This window comes from Thunnus maccoyii, chromosome 13 (assembly GCF_910596095.1).
Source record: "Thunnus maccoyii chromosome 13, fThuMac1.1, whole genome shotgun sequence".
Classification (NCBI taxonomy): Eukaryota; Metazoa; Chordata; class Actinopteri; order Scombriformes; family Scombridae; genus Thunnus; species Thunnus maccoyii.
This window is the reverse complement of record NC_056545.1, coordinates 15,172,807-15,191,995: the sequence shown is the minus strand read 5'-3', so window position 1 is coordinate 15,191,995 and position 19,189 is coordinate 15,172,807. Positions and strand designations below refer to the sequence as shown.

At 40.2% G+C, this 19,189-nt stretch overlaps 1 protein-coding gene and 1 long non-coding RNA gene across 6 annotated transcripts in view; one reads left to right on the top strand and one right to left on the bottom strand.

Annotated features, from left to right (window-relative positions):
* The window catches only part of LOC121910723 (transcription factor COE1-A-like), a 94,332-nt gene extending 75,656 nt beyond the window's left edge, over nucleotides 1-18,676 (top strand). For 3 of the 4 annotated variants that reach the window (XM_042432017.1, XM_042432016.1, XM_042432020.1), the window contains exons 11-17: nucleotides 633-721; nucleotides 9,483-9,548; nucleotides 9,668-9,830; nucleotides 11,068-11,250; nucleotides 12,518-12,715; nucleotides 13,762-13,830; nucleotides 15,175-18,676. In XM_042432017.1, coding sequence (XP_042287951.1) covers nucleotides 633-721; nucleotides 9,483-9,548; nucleotides 9,668-9,830; nucleotides 11,068-11,250; nucleotides 12,518-12,715; nucleotides 13,762-13,829 — 767 coding nt within the window. In that variant the 3' untranslated portion in view covers nucleotide 13,830; nucleotides 15,175-18,676. The remainder of the gene's footprint in view (nucleotides 1-632; nucleotides 722-9,482; nucleotides 9,549-9,667; nucleotides 9,831-11,067; nucleotides 11,251-12,517; nucleotides 12,716-13,761; nucleotides 13,831-15,174) is intronic. The other variant, XM_042432018.1, reaches the window with a different exon arrangement.
* LOC121910724 lies at nucleotides 422-1,675 on the bottom strand. Of its 2 annotated transcripts, none has more exons than XR_006099722.1 (3): nucleotides 1,572-1,675; nucleotides 1,232-1,444; nucleotides 422-515 (listed from the first exon to the last, which is right to left on the bottom strand). It is a non-coding gene; the product is annotated as an uncharacterized LOC121910724 (long non-coding RNA). The 2 variants fall into 2 exon arrangements; XR_006099723.1 differs by lacking the exon at nucleotides 422-515 and adding an exon at nucleotides 633-712.
* Nucleotides 18,677-19,189: the final 513 nt, after the last annotated feature.

Here is a 19,189-nt window from a genome sequence, read left to right as displayed (position 1 = left end):
AAAGGCCCACATGAACACTGAAACAGTTATGACTTGTTGTTCATACTGGCCATTAAAAGATTCCTTCCTAACGTGCTTCCAATTGAGGAAATGGGTGAAAAAGAGGGAACTTTATACTAAAAAAAAAATGTAATTTTGGAAGATATACTCTTGGTTTATCAACTCAGATGGCTGAAGCCTCATATTAACTTTTAGATAAACTCTGGAATATATTTTTGCACAGAATGAGGACTGTGGATTTCGTCCCCCATTGTTAACATGGACAATGCATTAGAAAGGTCAGTAAGAACAGGAGGAATGATTACAGCGAGCGTAAACTGTTTGAATGTACATATGGACATGTGAGTATTGTTTCAAGACATGTAAAAAATGTGAATATATCCTTTAAACATCTGCCATGACTTTATTGGCTGGACTTTTTTGTTACACCCACAAGCGCAGCATGAAGTGTCCACTGAAGATTCACTCTTTTCCAGACTTGGAAGTGCCTATTTCATGAGATCTTTAAGCATCTTCTGTCAGGATAAAGTAGGAAACCAGAATAAGAAGAACAAGAATAAACAATAAAACGCATTTTTTTCTTCCCCTTTTTACTCATTATCCCTCTCTCTGTTTCTCTCTGTCTTCTGCAGCGCTGAACGAGCCAACCATCGACTACGGTTTCCAGAGGCTTCAAAAGGTCATCCCTCGGCACCCCGGGGATCCCGAGAGGCTGCCAAAGGTACCGAAACAATTTATATTCAACCTCTGCACCTTTATCTGATGCTCTGTCCCGTACTTAGTAGCTCTTCAAAAAGACAAACCTGTGACTTCTCAGTTACATTGAGCTACGCTGACATAAATTCAAAACACAAAGAGCAAAATGAATTTGTGTTTTATTTGTTTGTTATGTGTGTGTTATGTGTTCTCAAATCTCCTGTGGGTTGTTTCTTTACCTCTTCATGAACTCATGCATGTGTGTAAGCTGCTTTACCCTGTTTATAAGCTGAGTGTTTGAATCTTCTGCAGATCAGAGAGTCATTCATATCTGATTATTTGTTTATCAGCTGCAGATCAAGCAGAGTGTTTAAAAGGATCAGCAGATGTAAACAATTAGCACCAAATGATGAGCTCTGCTTTGATACCAAACCCTGTCATCTTGATCTGTACATGCAGGGAGATTTTTCATTGTGCGTATGTATGTGTGTGAGTGTGTGTGTGCGTGCATGTGTGTGCATGTGTGTGAGCTTACCAAGTTGACTCGGTTCAACTCTGAACTTGCCAACCTGGGTGGGCGGGGTCATGACCTTGTAAACAGCTGCCGTTGATTGGCTCCCCATCCGCACTGGAGCTGATCCAGGATTGGCAGTCTTAGCTGTGACATCATCAAAGAATGGGCGCTGGTCATGCTGTGATGATGTGGCGATGACGTGATGTCATCATGGCCGTGCCGACACCCTGGCTCCTGCACATGTGTTAACAATCGCACATAATGTAATGTGCGTTATCATTATACATCTCAAACACTCCACACCTCAAATGTGGAGTCTGTGGATCCAGAGTCACAAACATTTTTGCTTTCACTTGCTTACAGTATACTGCTGTGTTTTTAATCTCAGACAATAATGAGGTTTGAGGACTTTTTCACAGAGGGCCATTCTCTTTAACTTCTTCAGGGTTTCAGGGTCCTGGTGTTGTGCATGCTGGCTCACTGTCACACTGTCATGGTTTAGTGGGACACTCAAATAGATCAGAGCCATCGTTAATGTTATTCGTACCAGCTGTGCTTTTCTGAACGTGACAAGTCAAAATGTCTGTTGTAAAAGAGACCTATTATTTCTAAATCTGGTATTGAAACCTACAGTTTGCAAACATGAGACAATGGGAGTCACATGATTGATGAAGGTAGCTGATGCTATACGTATTTGCTGGTCACCTGGGGATTTAGGCAGAGCTAAAAGCTAAAAGTAGATTTTGGATTGGTTCAGTGAAATGAGGAAGATGAAGTATTACTGATTGTTAAAAACTTGGGATCATAATATGTGTAGGAACTATGTTACAGATGGTTCTAGGTAGATACAGTATGAGGTTAGGATTCGTTTTTTTTAACAGAATAAGCAAGAAGTAGTTTATTGGTATGGTCCCATATTCCAGGAATCACATCCATATTAGACAATTCACACTTCACGGTTTACGTCCATTGCCAGCATTCTGTGCCAATAAAGGAAGTAGTTTGCTTGTAGTGAAACAGAAAGTAAGTGCGTGAAACTGGGGGAGGTGGATGGTTTCCATCTGGATATCACATCCTAGAATTGGTGTTTGCCTTTGTATTAACTGTAACTACAACCATTCCCTAACCTTAACCCTGATCATACCTTAACCATAGCTTAATGCCATAACCACAATCTTTCTCTAACTGTAAATATTCTGGAGTACCAAGCACAGATATTGTACATAGATAGTGAGAATTTCTAAAAAACTTTGAAATTGGATGTAAAAGAGATCATTATTGAATGTAGGTACAGAACTATGAGAGCTGTTAGCTGTTACAGCGACATGACTTTCATCACTAGTACCACCCAGTACAAACTTGTGTGGGTTTTGCGTGGAGACATCTGAAGTAGACCAGCTGCAAAGGTTGAGGAAGCAAACAGGTGAAGGTTAGTTTTAGAGTCCCATCGGTGTCATTCCATGTTTTACTGCAGGCAGGTCTGAGAGCTACATTGTCTTTGACAGTAAATAGATATGCCTAGTAGCATGTAGATTTTTGCAAACAGTGCTACCTAATTCATACATTTTTGCATCTAAAAAATCATAGTAGTCACGGTGTTAGTTAGAGTATATTTTTAAATGTTAATTAATGCTGATTTAAAAGACTAATTGGAAGACTGCAGCAAAATTTATACACATGTCCATGACAAACCACAAGGATGTCTTCATTTTTTGATACCACTGACCACTGATCTTCAACTACAGTTTGTGTCCTTTTTAGGACACAAACTGTAGTTTAAAAACTTTAACTAAAGCATAAATTGTGCAAAAGGTTGTAGGAGTCAGGAATGGAACAAATGAATGAAGTCAGAAATCAGAGAAGATTTAGTCCTTTCAAGGGCTTTTACCAGCATGTGACCAGGTCTGTTGTGTTATAGCAACTTACAATAAATGCAATAAGTTTCTGCAGAAAATTTGTACAGGAAATGATGTCAGTAACATGAGGTGTGTGATACCAGAAGTGATGTTAGTTCTACTTTCTGGTAAAGTCTGAGTCAGTACAGGGAAATGATTGGCTCACTTTTGGCACACATAAACACAAACTCATGTGCATGCAGACAAACACACTCACTGCATAATGGTCAGAGCATGACCTTGTTAAAACAGAATATGTAATGCTTCCACTTTTTCTGCCATAGGTTTCTGCTGAAATGTAAAGGGGATATAAAGCTTTACCTCCTCTCCACACTTCTTGTTAGATTTATTTATACAGCGGGTAATGTGATTGCAATCTAATTGGTTAGACCTGCATTTTGAGCTGTCAGTTCCCATGAAGCAGCATGGAAAATGATGTGGTTGCTACTTAACTAGTTAGCAATAATTCTTGGTTTATTCTCCTTTTTTTAAAAATTCCCCATCACTGTATGTTGTGGTTGTTTCTGTAAAGCCAAAACACTGCACAGAAGAGTGCAATTAACAGTTTGAAAGTGGCAAACTTAAAGAGGAAAAAAATGAAAAATATTGCTTCATCTAAGCATTCGCCAACACATTTTCTTTTGTGGCTCATACCTGTCAGGGGGAATAAAACAAACGAGCACATTACTTCAATTAAATTGGTCCATAAATACCTTAAGAACCAAATATTGATATCACTTCTGACCCCAATCCACAATAAAGCACTTTTCTAGGGCCTAATGTATTTTCCTTATCCCCATGGATAACTGGTCAAGCCTATTATAAGCAACATGATGTCACACAAGATATTTCCAGGCAAAGCTACAATGAGAACCGTCAATGCAACCAGAGTAGTTGGATGCATTGATTAGGTATCAGATCCAACCAACGGACGAGACTAATCAGAGCGAATCGGACAGAAACTTCCAGAGTTTTTACTTCATGAGGGGCACTTCACTATTTTTCAGTTCACAGAGCATAAAATGAAATATTAGAAAACAGTTTGACGTTTGAAGAAGCTCAAATCTCCCGTCTTGATGACAAACAGCGTTTAAATTGAGTGGAACATGTGACTGCTTCACCTTCCTTTTGCTGCAAACTGTTCTCTGTTTAGAACAAGGTTCCTCGTACATGTTTGTATCTGTTTCTGTGTATGTGTACGAGTGTGTGTGTACTGTACTTGTGTGCAGCGCTGGGTAATTTATCATAGTGTTGCCTAGTGGTCGATTGAGACTTTATTACTGCTGCCCACTAGCAGTCACTGTGTGCCTGTGTGTGTGTGTGTGTGAGAGAGAGAGAGGGAGAGAGAGAGACTGTATATGTATTTGTCTTATCTCTTATCTTATTTGGATGCTGGATGCATGTGGGAGCAATGTGAATATATTCCTTTGTTTTTGTGTTTGCAGTATGTGAGGAGGTTATAGTGTGTGTGCACTTAAATGTTTTGGGGACATACATCAGTTTACAGTCACATTGTGGGGACTCGCCTCTCTTTTGGGGACAAAACAAGTCTGTGTGCAGTTCTCCTCCTTCAACTTGACAAAAGCAAGTTCCCATAATGTAAATCATTAAATTTTAGTTTAAGATTAAGGTAAGGTTAAGGTAAGACAATGTAGTGTCCTCTGAAGTGATGGAAACCCAACTGTGTGTGTGTGAGTTGATATGAGTAGGTCGGTGATGGAATATAGTGGGTGTTTTGGTTGGCGCCACACACACACAAACACACACACACACACACACACACACACACGTCTGCTTGTCGCGAGTATCGATCAGCCCTTTTATTGAAGTTATAAGAGTTTGTTGCCAGCACTATAAAGAAGGCAGACAGACAGACAGACAGACAGACGGGGCAGTGGGGTGTATGAGAGGATTACGAGTGGACAGCCGATTCTATAATTGTTCAGTGAACATTCAGGGGATTTTGCTGGCCACACACACACTCTCTCTCTCTCTCACACACACACACACACACCAGTGTTCAGCTGCCAGTTTGTGTCATAGTGATCTCTTCAGCATCCATCCATATGTGCGCTTATAGTTGCTATATACAGTGAAACACGTACACACAGTGAAGCCTGAAGATAGATAAACTGTGTTCCCACTGTCCTGTTTAAGACTATTGGGGAACACTTTGAAGTTACACAGAACAGCCTGGGACTTTTTTTGTTTGTTTGTGTATTGTTTTTAATTTTAGCATGGGTGGACTGAGGACTCCAGCTGTTTTATGTCCCAGTTACACACTGTCAGACCTGCAGCTTCTCAGTACAGCCACAACTCATAAGAATGCTGCAAATACTCTGTTTTTTCATGGAGGCCTTCTAAATCTCTGTTCTGAGTTTAAGAATCTCAACTCAACACTGAAAATGTTTGATAATCAAGAACAGAATTTTGCCATAAAACAGATTTTATACTCTGATCACCTGTGTGGGCAATCTGCCAATAACTAAGCGAGTAAGAAGCAGAAATGCCTCTCTGGATGCACAAAGAAATCAATCACCACTCTTGGATTGTAGTACCGTCCTCACTGCAGCGGAAAACTGGTGGAAGAAAAAAAGCAGCACTAAAGACAATAATGGTTCTCACGGGTTTTGGATTATTTTCTAAAATGTAATGAATAAAAGGTGATGTCATTGCACAAACTGCACTCTTGCGTGAAAGTTTTAAGCACGAACATCCGACTGTGTCTGCATCCATCCTGAACTCAGATCATGGGAATATGCTTCTGTGCTTGCTAGGAAAGAGACACACAACAGCATATTGGTGTATTAATGTGACTGTAAGATAAATGTATTTAAGTTATACTGTGTGTTATTATACAGCATAATTCTTGCCCACTCGCATCTGTCCATTTACTTTATAGCAATTGTGCTGCATCTAAAATCTTTAGAGTTTTGCAAAAACATGGAATATGTTGTTTTGCTGAATTTTGAAAACAGAATTTAAGTGACAGCATCCAAAAGCAATGCGGAAAAGCAGAAATGTCTGTAGTTGAAGTTGGGGTTCAAGATTTCAGTGTTTCCCAGTGAAAGAGTTCAGGTTGGAAAGGTTGACCAGTGTGTGTCACCCCGTTACACTGTGTGATTTCCTGTGTGACTCACTCAGCTGACATGGCCATGCGACTCATTTTGATGATATCATGCATTGTACTGAGGTCATGTCATCGGCATCACCAATATGAGTAATCCTAGTGATGCATGAACATAAAGACATGGAACTCTCTCTGTCTCTACTGAATATATATCTGTCACTCGCTCATGTGTCGATGCCAGCATCATCTCAACTCCGCTGAGAAGAGATGAAATCTGAAACCGCACGTCCTAACACTATCTCACCGAGTGAGAGAAGATGTTCCCCAGAGGATGTGTGTGTGTGTGCACGGATGTCAATACTTGTGTGTGTGATTTTTCGCCACATCCCTCTGAGCCCACATGTAAAGTATGACATCATCTCTGTGCAAGGTGTGACCCTGCATGTATGGCATCCCTAATGGGACATTAGAAGCGGATCAAGCGGCTAATGTACCGGCATTAGGGAGGAATAAGTCATATGTGTGTCATGTCTGTACCGGCCTGGCACACGCACGTTACATACACATCTGACCCCCATGGATGCTCAGCTCAGCGTTTCCTGGTCCTAATGCATAGAACATGTGTGTGTGTGTAATGTATGGTTATCACATTAGGGCTGGTCATAACTCAGACTGTAAAAGCACCCAGACACCTCCTGTTATTCTTTCTCGCTGCCAACAGATCTGTCTTTGCTTTCACTCATCCCCTGCTTCTCTTTCTGCCTGTCAGTCAACCTGTCTGCATATTTACCTGAATACAACTGCTCAATAAACAGACAAGAATAGATTAAACTAAATGTTTAAAAAGTATTGATGAGTTAAATAAATTTAATCAAGGACTTGAATCTTTCATTCAATCAGATGGCTTTGTTGAGATTGAAACAGATTTTTTAAAAACCGACAAGACATGAAAATGAAATGACAGATGGGTACATGTCAGGCGTACATTGCATAAATATTTGACAATCACACAAATCAAGGCAAACATTAAAGAATAAAGCTTTAACATCTGGCTTTATAGCAGCAATTACAGGAATCAAAGAAAATGGCAGGAATCTCAGATTTAAAAATAAGCATTTCAGAGTCGGTTTCTTTAGCTCTACTGTCATAATTCGTCATATTCATCTACTGTAAACCCAGAAATCATTTGATGGAGGGCTAAATGCAGAAGGAGAAGGTCAATCCCAACACAGCCCAGTGTGCACTGAATTAATGATTTGCATGTCAATTAACATTTTGACATCTTAGTTTGGTTGAAAACTTTTTTTTTTTTTTTAGAAATCACCAGCATATCAATGACTACATTTCAATGTGTAATTTGACCTGCTTGGCAATGAAGTATAGTCATTTATATGCAGTTGTATGTAATTTAGACAGACACTTAGACAGGCCCAGTGTTAAGCAACAGTATATGTTTATATGTCTTTCAACCTGAAAACCTGAAAACCACTGAATCCATCTCACAGTACTGTGAAAATGTGACTCAGTTCAACAGAATTGATGCCTGAAAGATATATTTAGTCCCAGATTTCACAGGAAAACAACTTTGGTGCCACAGTTAGATCTGTTTCCAATGTTGCTGCAAGCTGTCCTACTGACACATGTTTAGACCCTCAGGATGTCAAAGCCAAATTATTTTGACTTTTTGATCAGTTTTGAAACATAAATGACACCAACAGTGTTGATCTTTCAGTCTTATTCGTATCCACACAATGCAGCTGGAAGCATTTTTATTCTGTATTAAGGAAGCGGTAATCTGACAAACAATGCTTTCTTAGTTACAGATGCAACCTGGGAGAGATTAATTAGGCAATGTGAGTTGTGGGGTGTCTAAATATGACGATAAGACGTAAACAGGCAAACTATTCAAAGTGCATCGATCCCTGCAGTCGGTAGCTATGACTGATGTAGCGTCACAAGCCAGCAGACCTGATAATGATGATGTTACTAGAGGATCATCTTTCCTTCCCGTTTATCAGCTACTGCCTTACCGGAACCACTCGAACATTCAGGATCAGGTTTCTGCGAGTGTGAGTGTGTGTGTGTGTCTGTGTGTGTGTGTGCGTGTGAGCTGCTCTGTTCGCCAGTCTAATGATGAGAGGTTAACAGAGAGCCAGCTTGGCCATAATAATGTGTAAAAGATTGAATTTAGCACCATGGGCAGGCACACTGAAACTGCTGACTGGCTCTGTGACCTCTCATATCCTCACACACACACACACACACACACACACACACACGGATGGAGAGGCAATATGTTCCACCACGCAAAAACACACAGGAGAGCACGCATGGAGCCAACCATAAGTGTGTGTGTTAGTGTGTGTCACACAGCGCAGGTTAATACTGTGAAGCACAGAGTAATTTTCTCTCTGTCGCCGGGCGGCCTCACGCTGTGGAAACGACAACACATTAACTGTTAAACAAGACACCTTAGACCCCGGGGTGGGAGCTGAGAGGAGAGGGAGAAGCATAGAGGGGTGGCTGGGTATAGGAAGAGAAGAGAAACAATAAAGAGACTGAGAAAAATAGAATATTGTAAAGGGGGTTAGTGGGTGGGGAAGCTAAAAAAGACAATTCCCAATGTGGAGTCAAAGCGTGAAGAAGGGAGCGGTGGAGAAAAAGGTGAAAATGGACCAGGAAAGCAGAAGAGGAGGAAGAAGAGTGTGGAGGAAAGACTTAGATAAAGAAAAAGAGGATAAAGAGGACACAGAAACATCAAATTCAGGATTAATTTAAAACAACTTCTATCACAAGAGATTTAAGACAATAAAAATATAAAAGTAAATCAGAAATTTTGCCATTTGAAAGGTTGTCCGGACTGTAACTCCAACAGAGCCACAGAACTATTAACAGCAAATCAATGTGGTCTGATTTGAGCAGCAATGAACAGCAGAAGATCCTACAGAGCACTTTAGATTTACTTTAGAGTATATTTTAAACACCTGTCACTTTAGGATGTCATTTAGATGCATAAAAGCACTTGACTTGATAGCAGATAATCTGCCTTTAAAAGCAGTAAAGAGCAATTTGTTTATCATGAATAGATGGTGAAATGGATGATGGTTGACGGTGTGTGTGGGGGAACGAAAGAGGGGAAGGAGGGATAGCATGTGTTTTTGTAAAAAAAAAAACAAATTTTATGTGTGTTTTTTTTTCCAAGTGCAGTTGTGGGCCTGCCTTCATGTGTGTCTTCACACACATCCAAAAGACTACATAACTAAACATGTGTTTACACCTTTTTCTACTTTCTTTCTGTTTCTCTCAGGAGGTTATTTTGAAGCGAGCAGCCGACCTGGTAGAAGCCCTTTATGGTTTGCCCCATAATAACCAGGTAAGGAACAAACATACACATGCAAATATCCAGCTGGAAAGAGGAAAAAGCGTGAAAGCATTTCTTTATCTGTTGTATTTATGGTGATTATTGTTAAGTGATTTCTTCTTCCTGTGTAGGAGATCATCCTGAAGCGTGCGGCGGACATCGCAGAAGCTCTCTACAGCGTTCCACGAGGACACACCCAGCTGTCTGGCTCCACCCACAGCGGCATGATGGGGGTCAACTCCTTCACTGGGCAGCTGTCCGTCAACGTCTCCGAGCCCTTACAGGCCAACCAGGGTAAGACTGAGAGTGTTAATCATCTTATCGTCGTGTAGATTCATCTTCATTGTAACAACTTTGTAAATAATACACATTAACATCTCTGATATGGAAACACAAAATATCTTTAATTTCTATTTGAAAGAAAAAGAGTAAAGTTTTCCTTATTGTTGCATGACATATACACAATTATATATACAGTAATATTGGTTGCTCGAGCACAGTATCATAAAGAAAATACATGCGACGAACTGGTGGAATCATGTTTTGAGTTATTCACAAACAAACTGACAGGATCTGATATAACAAATCCTTCCTGTGTTATGATAAAAAGTGAGTTACTGTTTCAGAAAATGCATTTATAGTATGGTGATTGTGTAATATTTCTCGCAAAGAGCCAGCTAGACTGTTTTGTGCTGTGGCAATTCAGTTTAATGCTTAAAGATCCCCTCCAGACAGATAATAATGTGTGTCTAATATGGTTTTTCAAGAAAAAAAGTATAATTACCATGTTAAAATCCATAAAACGGCATCTACTCCTTCTCCCTCATTAAAAAATCCTGAATCTATAAAAGTGCAAATATATTTCATTTCAAAAGTTTAACTGCTGGACACAGTCCAGTCTCCTACTTCACTGAAAAGTCCATTATCAGTCTCTGTGCACTGGAGGCTTCAAGTTTCCACATCACACTTGTGTTGTTTTGAATACTGAACCAGGATTGGCGCCAAACTAGTTGCATTGTCACAAATCATGCTTGTAGGCCCGCCCCTTAAAATCAGATTTTCAATGAGCACAGAGAAACTTTCCACTTTCAGTAGATAAATGTGAAAACAGCCTTCAATTGTCAACTCTGCACATACATCATTCTGCACAGTGAAGTTTAAACATCCAACTGTAGGAACAAGAAGAAAAACACATTTTTTAGCGGAGGGAGACTTTAAGAAATTCTTGCAGCTATTCTGAAATCTCTGTAAACATGGAACTTTGCAGCATGTTGCTTAAAAACATAATAAAGCTTATAAAAACAATAATAAAGTCTGGTTATTTACTCCTTTATTGGCCACCACATATGCTTTCAATCATCAGTGATTTTATTATCTGTACACTTTCGCCTCTATAAACAGGAAAAGTAGTCAATTTTCTGAACATGTTTCATACAAATTTCCAACCTTAATCTGTGCAGAGCTACACGTCACTTTGACCAACTGTCCAATCACCGCATGCTCCTCTTCCTCTCCACCACATTTCCCGCAGGTTTCGTGCGCAGCAGCAGTAGCGTGTCTCCTCACGGTTACGTGCCCAGTTCCACACCACAGCAGACCAGTTACACCTCAGTCACCAGCACCATGAACGGCTACGCAAACAACGCCGGCATGACCAACCTGGGAGGCTCGCCCACTTTCTTGAACGGCTCTGCAGCCAACTCGCCTTATGCTAGTGAGTATACAAATGAACCAAACATGAACCAAAGTGAAGTAAAGGTACAAAAATCCACCTCATGTGTCATTAACTCCATAAACTACCACCACTCAACGCTGCATACACATATATAATTCTGTAAATACACACCACGTAAACACACATGTACATACCTGCAGACTCACAGATAAAAACAATGGTGCGTACACGCAAACACATTCTCAACCACATCCACACGTCTGTAGACAGAAAGATAAAGTCTCAGATGTGCTGTGTGGAGGTTCCCCCATGGGGCTTTCTGTCTCTGTGTCTTCAAAAACAATCAGCAACTCACAGCTCACAACTCCATTTTGTCCTCGTCCATCTTCTCCCTCCTTCCCTCGCTGCCTTTCATCTGACAGCCACACCTCTCCTCTCTATGTTGGTTAATTGCATCCCTTTTACATTTAGCAGAAACCAAGTGGGCGATAGGGAGAGAGTGTGAAAGAGAGATACAGAGAGATGTGAGATGTTGTTTGTCTACCTGCATGATGATAAAGGAAAATGAAGTTGTGAACGTTTGACTTGAGATGATTTAACTTTAATGGAACCGTCATGTGCGACTTCTTGTATTTTTTGTACTTTGAATGACCAAATGTATGTGGGCATTACTAATCATCTCATCTCATTCCAAAACCATTCATACTGTATGCTGATGTGTGCAGCCTGCACTGTCCTGGCACAACTTTCAAAAAGATTTTGGAACCTAGTTGCGGGGATTTGCTCTGGATTTGGCCACAAGAGCATGAGCATATGAGCTCAGTCAAATTCTTCCACACCAAAGTCTGAAAACTTTGTGTACGGGGGAACTGTCATGTTGAAACAGGAAATGATCCTCCCAGAACTGTTGCCACAATGTTGGAAGCAAAGTATTTTCTAAAATATCACTGTATTAAGATTTCCTTCAACTGGTACAGAGAGGCTGAACCTAAACCATGAAAAACAGACCAAAAGAAAATATGTCCACATACTTTTGGCCACATAATTTATTCTCAAAAAGCCAACTTCAAGCCAGTTTCCAAGCCATAACATCTTAAAAAATGTGTACTGCATATCATTACTCACATAATATGGATGATTTTCTAATTGATTAAACAATAAATTGGAAAATCATGTTCACTGAAGTAACCATTTTCTGTCTCTTTCCTTTACTCTCACCCTTCATCCCTAATCTACCCTTTTCTTCCTCATCCCACCTCGCTCCTTCCTTCTTCCTCTCTCCTTACTCCTCTACCACCACCTGCAGTTGTCCCATCTAGTCCCACTATGGCCTCCTCCACCTCTCTCCCCTCCAACTGCTCCTCCTCTTCTGGCGTCTTCTCCTTCTCTCCGGCCAACATGGTTTCGGCGGCCGTTAAGCAGAAGTCCGCCTTCGCTCCAGTGGTCAGGCCCTCCTCCTCTCCTCCACCCTCCTGTACCAGTGCCAACGGCAACGGGCTCCAAGGTAATTACCATGACAGCAGCCAGTCATTTAGAAGATGCTTAGAGGGAGGGCTTCCCCAGGAGATGATTTCAGGAGGATTTTTGCTTCTCTGGTGAATTTTTGAAGCTAATACGTCACTGGAGTCTCTGTTTTGTTTCACATCATTGTGTTAGTCTTCTCTGCTCATGTAATTCATCATCAGTGATGACACAGATGAGAATATCTGATTCATCCTGATGTGAGCAAGACGAAGAATATGGTGATATTAAAAAATGAAGGCAAATACAATTAAAGAAGTCCTCATACATAAACAACATACAGGTATATGATTTGTCTGTGCCTTCCAAAAAGACCCAAATGAGTTTATCAAAAACTGACTGACACAAGCGTTGTCTCTGTCGCATCTGTGTTTACAGTTTCAAATTTCGCCAACTAAAACCAATGTTGATTGTGGTAAAAGACACGGCTCAGAAAGCTGTCTTCAGTGTCAAAGGTCATGCACATTGTACACCCAATCATGCACCTCGACCTCCTCCGTAAGTCTAGAATCATGCTACATCCATACTTGCTACTTGTGCTACTTGTAAGCACAGGTTGAACAGACAAGTGTTACTCACATGCCTGCAATCAGTTGTGTGTCAGGAAAATGTGACCATAGTTAATTTTAAACATTTTAAAGATCATTTCTTGACCATATTTGACAGTCAAAAGTGTAGAGAGACAGGAAACATGGGTAGAAAGAGAGCAATGAGATGCAACAAAGGTCTGCAGCTGCAACCACACCGTACACGCTGCAGCCATACTACTGGGGCGCCCCGTTTTAAGTATTTTTAAATGAACAATTTCACTGATGAGGACAGTCTCAATCATTTTATTCAAGTCTGCTTTTTGTACTACTTCATCTTTGGAATTAATAGTTATTCACTCTCTCTCTCTTCTCTCCTGTTTTTCCTCTTTACTTTTAACCCTTCCTCCTCTTATTCCTCTGACCTTTCACCCTTCTCTTGTCATTTCTCTGTCCCTATCGCTCTCCTTTCCCTGCCTGTCTCTCTGCCTCTCTCTCTCAGATCAAACATTTGTGGACTCTAGCAAGTACTCAACAGCCAGCTCTCTACAAGGCCTGGCCTTCACCTGAAGTATGTTCCTCAGCTCTCTCTTCTTTCAGTCTTGTTGACTAATTAATTCTGTGATGAATGACTTCCTGGTTTTGTATCTTTTTCATTCTTAACCACTTCCTGCTTTTTCACCCCGACTTTTTATTTGATGTCATACTTTCCTTGTCTATCCTTTTTCTCTCTCCATCTTCCTGTTTCATCATCACCTCTCCATCCTCTTCCTCCTAAAGTTTCCATCCATCTCCCGTCTCACAGCACAGATCAAGCCATTCTGTTGCTTGGTAACTCCCCCCTGTCTTCCTATTGGCTGGGAAAAAAAGACAGGAAGTTAGATATTTAGAAAGACCCCCCCAAAAAAAGACATTTGGCAGAGAGAATTTATTTCTCAACATCTCTGGCTTTGTTTAGCTGTGCGTGCATTTGCGCTTGCATTTCTTTGTGTGTGTGCGTGTGTGTGCGTGTGCAGAGACAGCATGTGCGGGGGTGTGGGAACTCAAAGCTTAGCCTCAAAGCATAGCTGAAATACCCACCCCACTTGCAGCTACACACACACATACACACACTTTCCTCTGTCACACACACTCGATGATCACACACTGGCAGCTTACTAGGGAGCGATCAACAATGACAGCTGTTCGACTCTCTTGACAGTTTATACTGTCAGTATACCTGCCCTGTGGTGTGTGTGCGCGCACGTGTGTGTGTGCACACTCGTGAAGGAAAAGAGAAAAAACCGGAGGCTCGACTGAAACAATAGCTGAGTTTTGTCAAGCTCGTACTAAAAATGAATTCTTTTCTCTTTACAGTTTTCACTTCTCATGAAATATAAAACCAGTTTTTAATTCCTTTCTCCAGTCTGCTGTGTATGTGTGTGTGTGTGTGTATGTGTGTGTGTGTGTGTGTGTCATTTTGGGCTGGGCCCTTCTTCTCACATGTTGACACCCATCCCTCGGGTTTAAATACAACACACACACGCCATGATGCAATCTGTCAGGCACACACACACACACACACACACACACACACACACACACACACACACACACACACACAGACATACAGTAAAAGACACCAACTGTTCACATGCAGAATTAAGTGTGTGTTTGTGTGTGTGCGGCATCACAAAGAGCCAACTTACATGATTTGTCCCTGCTTGATTTTACTGATTTATTCATCTATTGATGTTTTAAATGTCGCTGCAGTCACACAACTGCACAGATGGGAAAACATATTGATGTATTTACGGGGGAATTTTTTACGACGATGAAAATATTTTGGCTATTTTGGCTTGGTTTTAAAAATCTCTTTTTTTTTCTCCCCCCCTTCCTCTCCCTCTGTTTCCCTCTTTCTCTCTCCACCCAACAGCAATCCCAGGAATGATCGTCCCACCCATGTAAAGGTGTGAGTGCATGCGCGTGTGTGTGTGTGAGTGTGTGTGTGTGTGACTGCGTGCGAGACGAACCAAGCACACTCACACCGATCCTGGCGGAGGATTTCGGTGCGAGTCAGACTCCGGTCAGGGACGGAAGCAGCTGTCCCGATCTGAAGGAACAAACCCAACTCAGGCCCTTTCTAACACAAGAACAACTGCAAGAAAACAAATGAAGAACAAAAAAAAACAAAGACTGTTTGCAAGGAAATAAGTTGTTTAGACTTTGTACACCTTGATGCTTTTATAGGAGAACGGCCACACCTACATTATGACTCTCCACAAACACAGGAAGTGTATTTATTTAGGAGAGAATCCACTTCCTCCCTCGAGTGATTGTTGATTTGTTTTTGTTTTTTTTCTTTTCGTGCAACAATTAACGTGTGATAATCATCTTCTAACTATATCTTACATGAGGGATTTTCTATTTATGAAGTTTGGTCATTAATGAAGGAATATAATGTGAAGAATACCTGATGATGATGATGATGATGAGTAAAAGCAATGATGTGGGATTCATACAGGGTCAAATCCAGCCGACACAGACAAGCCAAACCAGACACACACACTTTCACTTGTCTTTGCCAAATCCATACTACCGTTACTCTCTCAGCACAAATACTCAGACTGAGAACTCTTCCTCTGCATTTTATCGATCAGCCGGAGGATTCAGATGCTTACTGCCTGCGACTGATGCTGCAGTTTTAGCCATTGAAGAAATGCCAGTGTTTACTTTGAGCTTGCTTCACATACGTCTGCACCGCCGCTCCCTTGTGCTACAGTTTTCAGGAAGTGCAAATCAGTCTTTCAGCCAGTAGAAGGTGCACAGAGAAAGAAAATTCTGTCATTAAACAAGCAAAAGAAGGAAGTTATAACAGAAATTGTCTAATCGCAGTGCTAATTCAGGAATGGTTTGACGAAAGCTTCACGTTTGTTACAAATTATAATATAGAGTCATTCATAAAATCGGAGACCGTAAAAAGGCCATAAACAAGTGCAGCTACTTCCCCACAGGGGAGTGTGTGATTACTGGGTGCCAACAGCTGCTTCAGGATTTGACCCAACAGCTTTGCCACTGAATTCGTTCACGATCTGTTTTAAAGTCGGACACAGCCACAGTGACCTCTAAAAGAGGGAGAACATGTCTTAAAGACTGCTGCCATTTTGATTTTCTTGTGTTTGAGATTTTCTTTCTGGAGTTTAGATGAATCCTTATTTGTTTTTTTTGTTTGTTTGTTTGTTTTTTTGGTTTGCTGTGTTCTTAATATTTTTACTGTGATCAGTCGGCCAATCAGATTGTGTTTCTTTTGTTACCTGCCCACTGATCCAGTTAGATTGATAACATGAGTGAGGAAAATTAACCAATGGTGTGTCTTAAATGCGCTGCAAAGAATGTCAAGTCACTACATCTTCAACTGAGTCTTAAAATCCTACTTTTTGAAATGTTGTGGAAACATCTGCCACTGAGGTACACTGCCTTTGCTCATTTTTAAAAGTGCAAATATGATGCAATCACAGTATTTCACCATATTTGTGTCCCATTTTTTACTTGTTGTCTTGAGATGTTACGATGAAAACATTGTTTGCAGAACATGAAAATTAGCCAGCGGTGTGTCTTAAAGGCCCAGGGTGTGCAAGAATGAGAAAAGCAGCTGATAGTTTGATGTACAAGTCACTTCTCCCTCAGCCCTGCAGTCTGAGTGTGTAGTGTGTGATTCAATAGTCTTAATTCATTTATTATCATGTTAATTTTGCCAAAGCCCGTATTTGAGACATGAACGCCTACACAGTCTATGACGTTCAACATGTCATCACACACAGTCAGAAACAGTAAGAATGCCACGTACGACTGTCAGTGCTTTATAAAAGCATCATTTATACATCTGCAACAGGTAGTGTTCATAAATACATCTTCATGTTTCATTTTGTTTTTTGTTTTTTTTGTAATCTAACTCAATTACATTGCCCATGAATAGAAACTGAATGAATGTGGATACTTAACCAGACAGAAAATGTGACTTGCTTCACATGAACTGTGCTGATTATCTCATGTTTTTGGTAAACAAGAATACATTTTATATTTTTGATGGGTGTACTGTTCCGGATAATGTAAGAAATTACTGCAATTCCTGCAATTTTGAAGTTTACATGAAAATAAGTGAAAGCAACCCACTCAGACAGAAGTCAGTACTAAAGCAGTAATCAAAAATTTGGATGAAAGATCGGGGACAGTATCAAGAATGCAAAAAAGGCAACAAAAAAAAAAAAAAAAACATTTAAAAAAATTGAAAAAACTTGTGATTTCAGGATAAACTGAAACCCTGAAAGAAATCCTGCAAACTCACATCCCTTAAGATGCTCCTCATTTGCTTTGTCTTCATGTTTAACAATTTTAATGTTATTAAGACATCTTATTTGCTTTTGTATTATAGTATCTGTTTATTAAAAGCCATACTTCCACTGCTAATTTCAATCAAACTTAAATAAGCCATGGTGTATTTTTTTTAATCATTTGTAAAGAAGCAGGAGGATGTTTTCCATTTTGTCTTGATTTTATCAATGTTGTTCATATCATTGTTGTTCAAATTAGCATCATTTTGTTGCATTATATAGGTGTAGAGTTTATAAATATGTCATTATGATTATCTGTGTTTGTCTTCCATGTGATGGATTTTAAGATGGAACAGAGTTGCTTAATGAAGATATTCCTCAGCCATCGTGCTAAACATGAAACAGCCGGCTGAGAGAGATGGAAGAAAAAGTCTCTCCTCTTTCGCTGTTCTTTTCTTCTGCAGCCACTTCTCTTGCTTCAGTCAGGTTTTCTGTCCTCTCTCTCTCTCTCTCTCTCTCTCTCTCTCTCTCTCTCTCTCTCTCTCTCTCTGCTCCCTTCCTCCATTCATTTCCCTCTCCCACCTTGTTTTGATTGTGCTATTAATACTCTGTATGTTTGCCCTCCTTCTTGCTTCCCCTCACATTTCCTTTTAAAAAAAAATGAGCCACCTATTTATTTTATCTCAAATATGGGTCTGGAGACCACTTCTGTTTGTGTCTACATGTGAGAGTGTGTGTGTCTGAGCGTGTGTGTCATCATTTTTCCTCCGAAAGATAATTGTGATGTGTTAAAGCTGAGGGATGTTTTTTTTTTTTTATAGTACATATATAAATACCTGTACAGGAGGGAGTAAATAGAGGGTTTTGTTAAAGCAATCTGAAGCACTTGTCCAACAACAGTAATGACATTTATAATGGCTTGTCTGTGTTCAGGCTTATGAAGCACGGTGGTCATCATTCATACACACATTATTGGCAGTATCAGTGTGGAGGTGAAGAGAACAGAGGAAACTACTGTAAAGATGATAATGTTGATTTTTTTTTTTTTTATTATTTTGAAATTTGAAGTGTAAAATAACTTTTGGACTCTCACTATATTTAATTAAAGTTCTTTCTTCTCTGTGAAAATGTGTTGTTTTGTGGCGTTGTTGCTCAAACTTTGCGTTAGTTTGTTAAGTTTATCAAGAAAATATGTGAGGAGCAGATTAAAGACACATACGTGTAGTTTTCGGCTTTCTAACCTTTCTCTGCAGCAGCCTGGAAGTCAAACCAGGAAGACAAAAGGCACATAAGAACTTTGCTCACATGGTCCTGACAAAAAAAAAAACTAGCACGTCATAATTTTTTGCCGTCTTTTGCAGAGTCTATACAACAATTTCTGTTTTGTGACGTCAACCCGTAAGAGCACAGAGCGCTCTTCTGTGCACCGCTATGGGCCAAAGTGAGTGTTTTACACACCCTCAGGTGAGGAACATTATACCAAATTAATCACAGCTGTGGGTGCGACATCACCTTCTGCATACACACTGTATGTATGCTGCTCACACACTCACCCTTTTTCTACCAACCAGGAAGGAAAAAGACAGCACACACTTTCACCGCTGAGTGATGATGGATCGT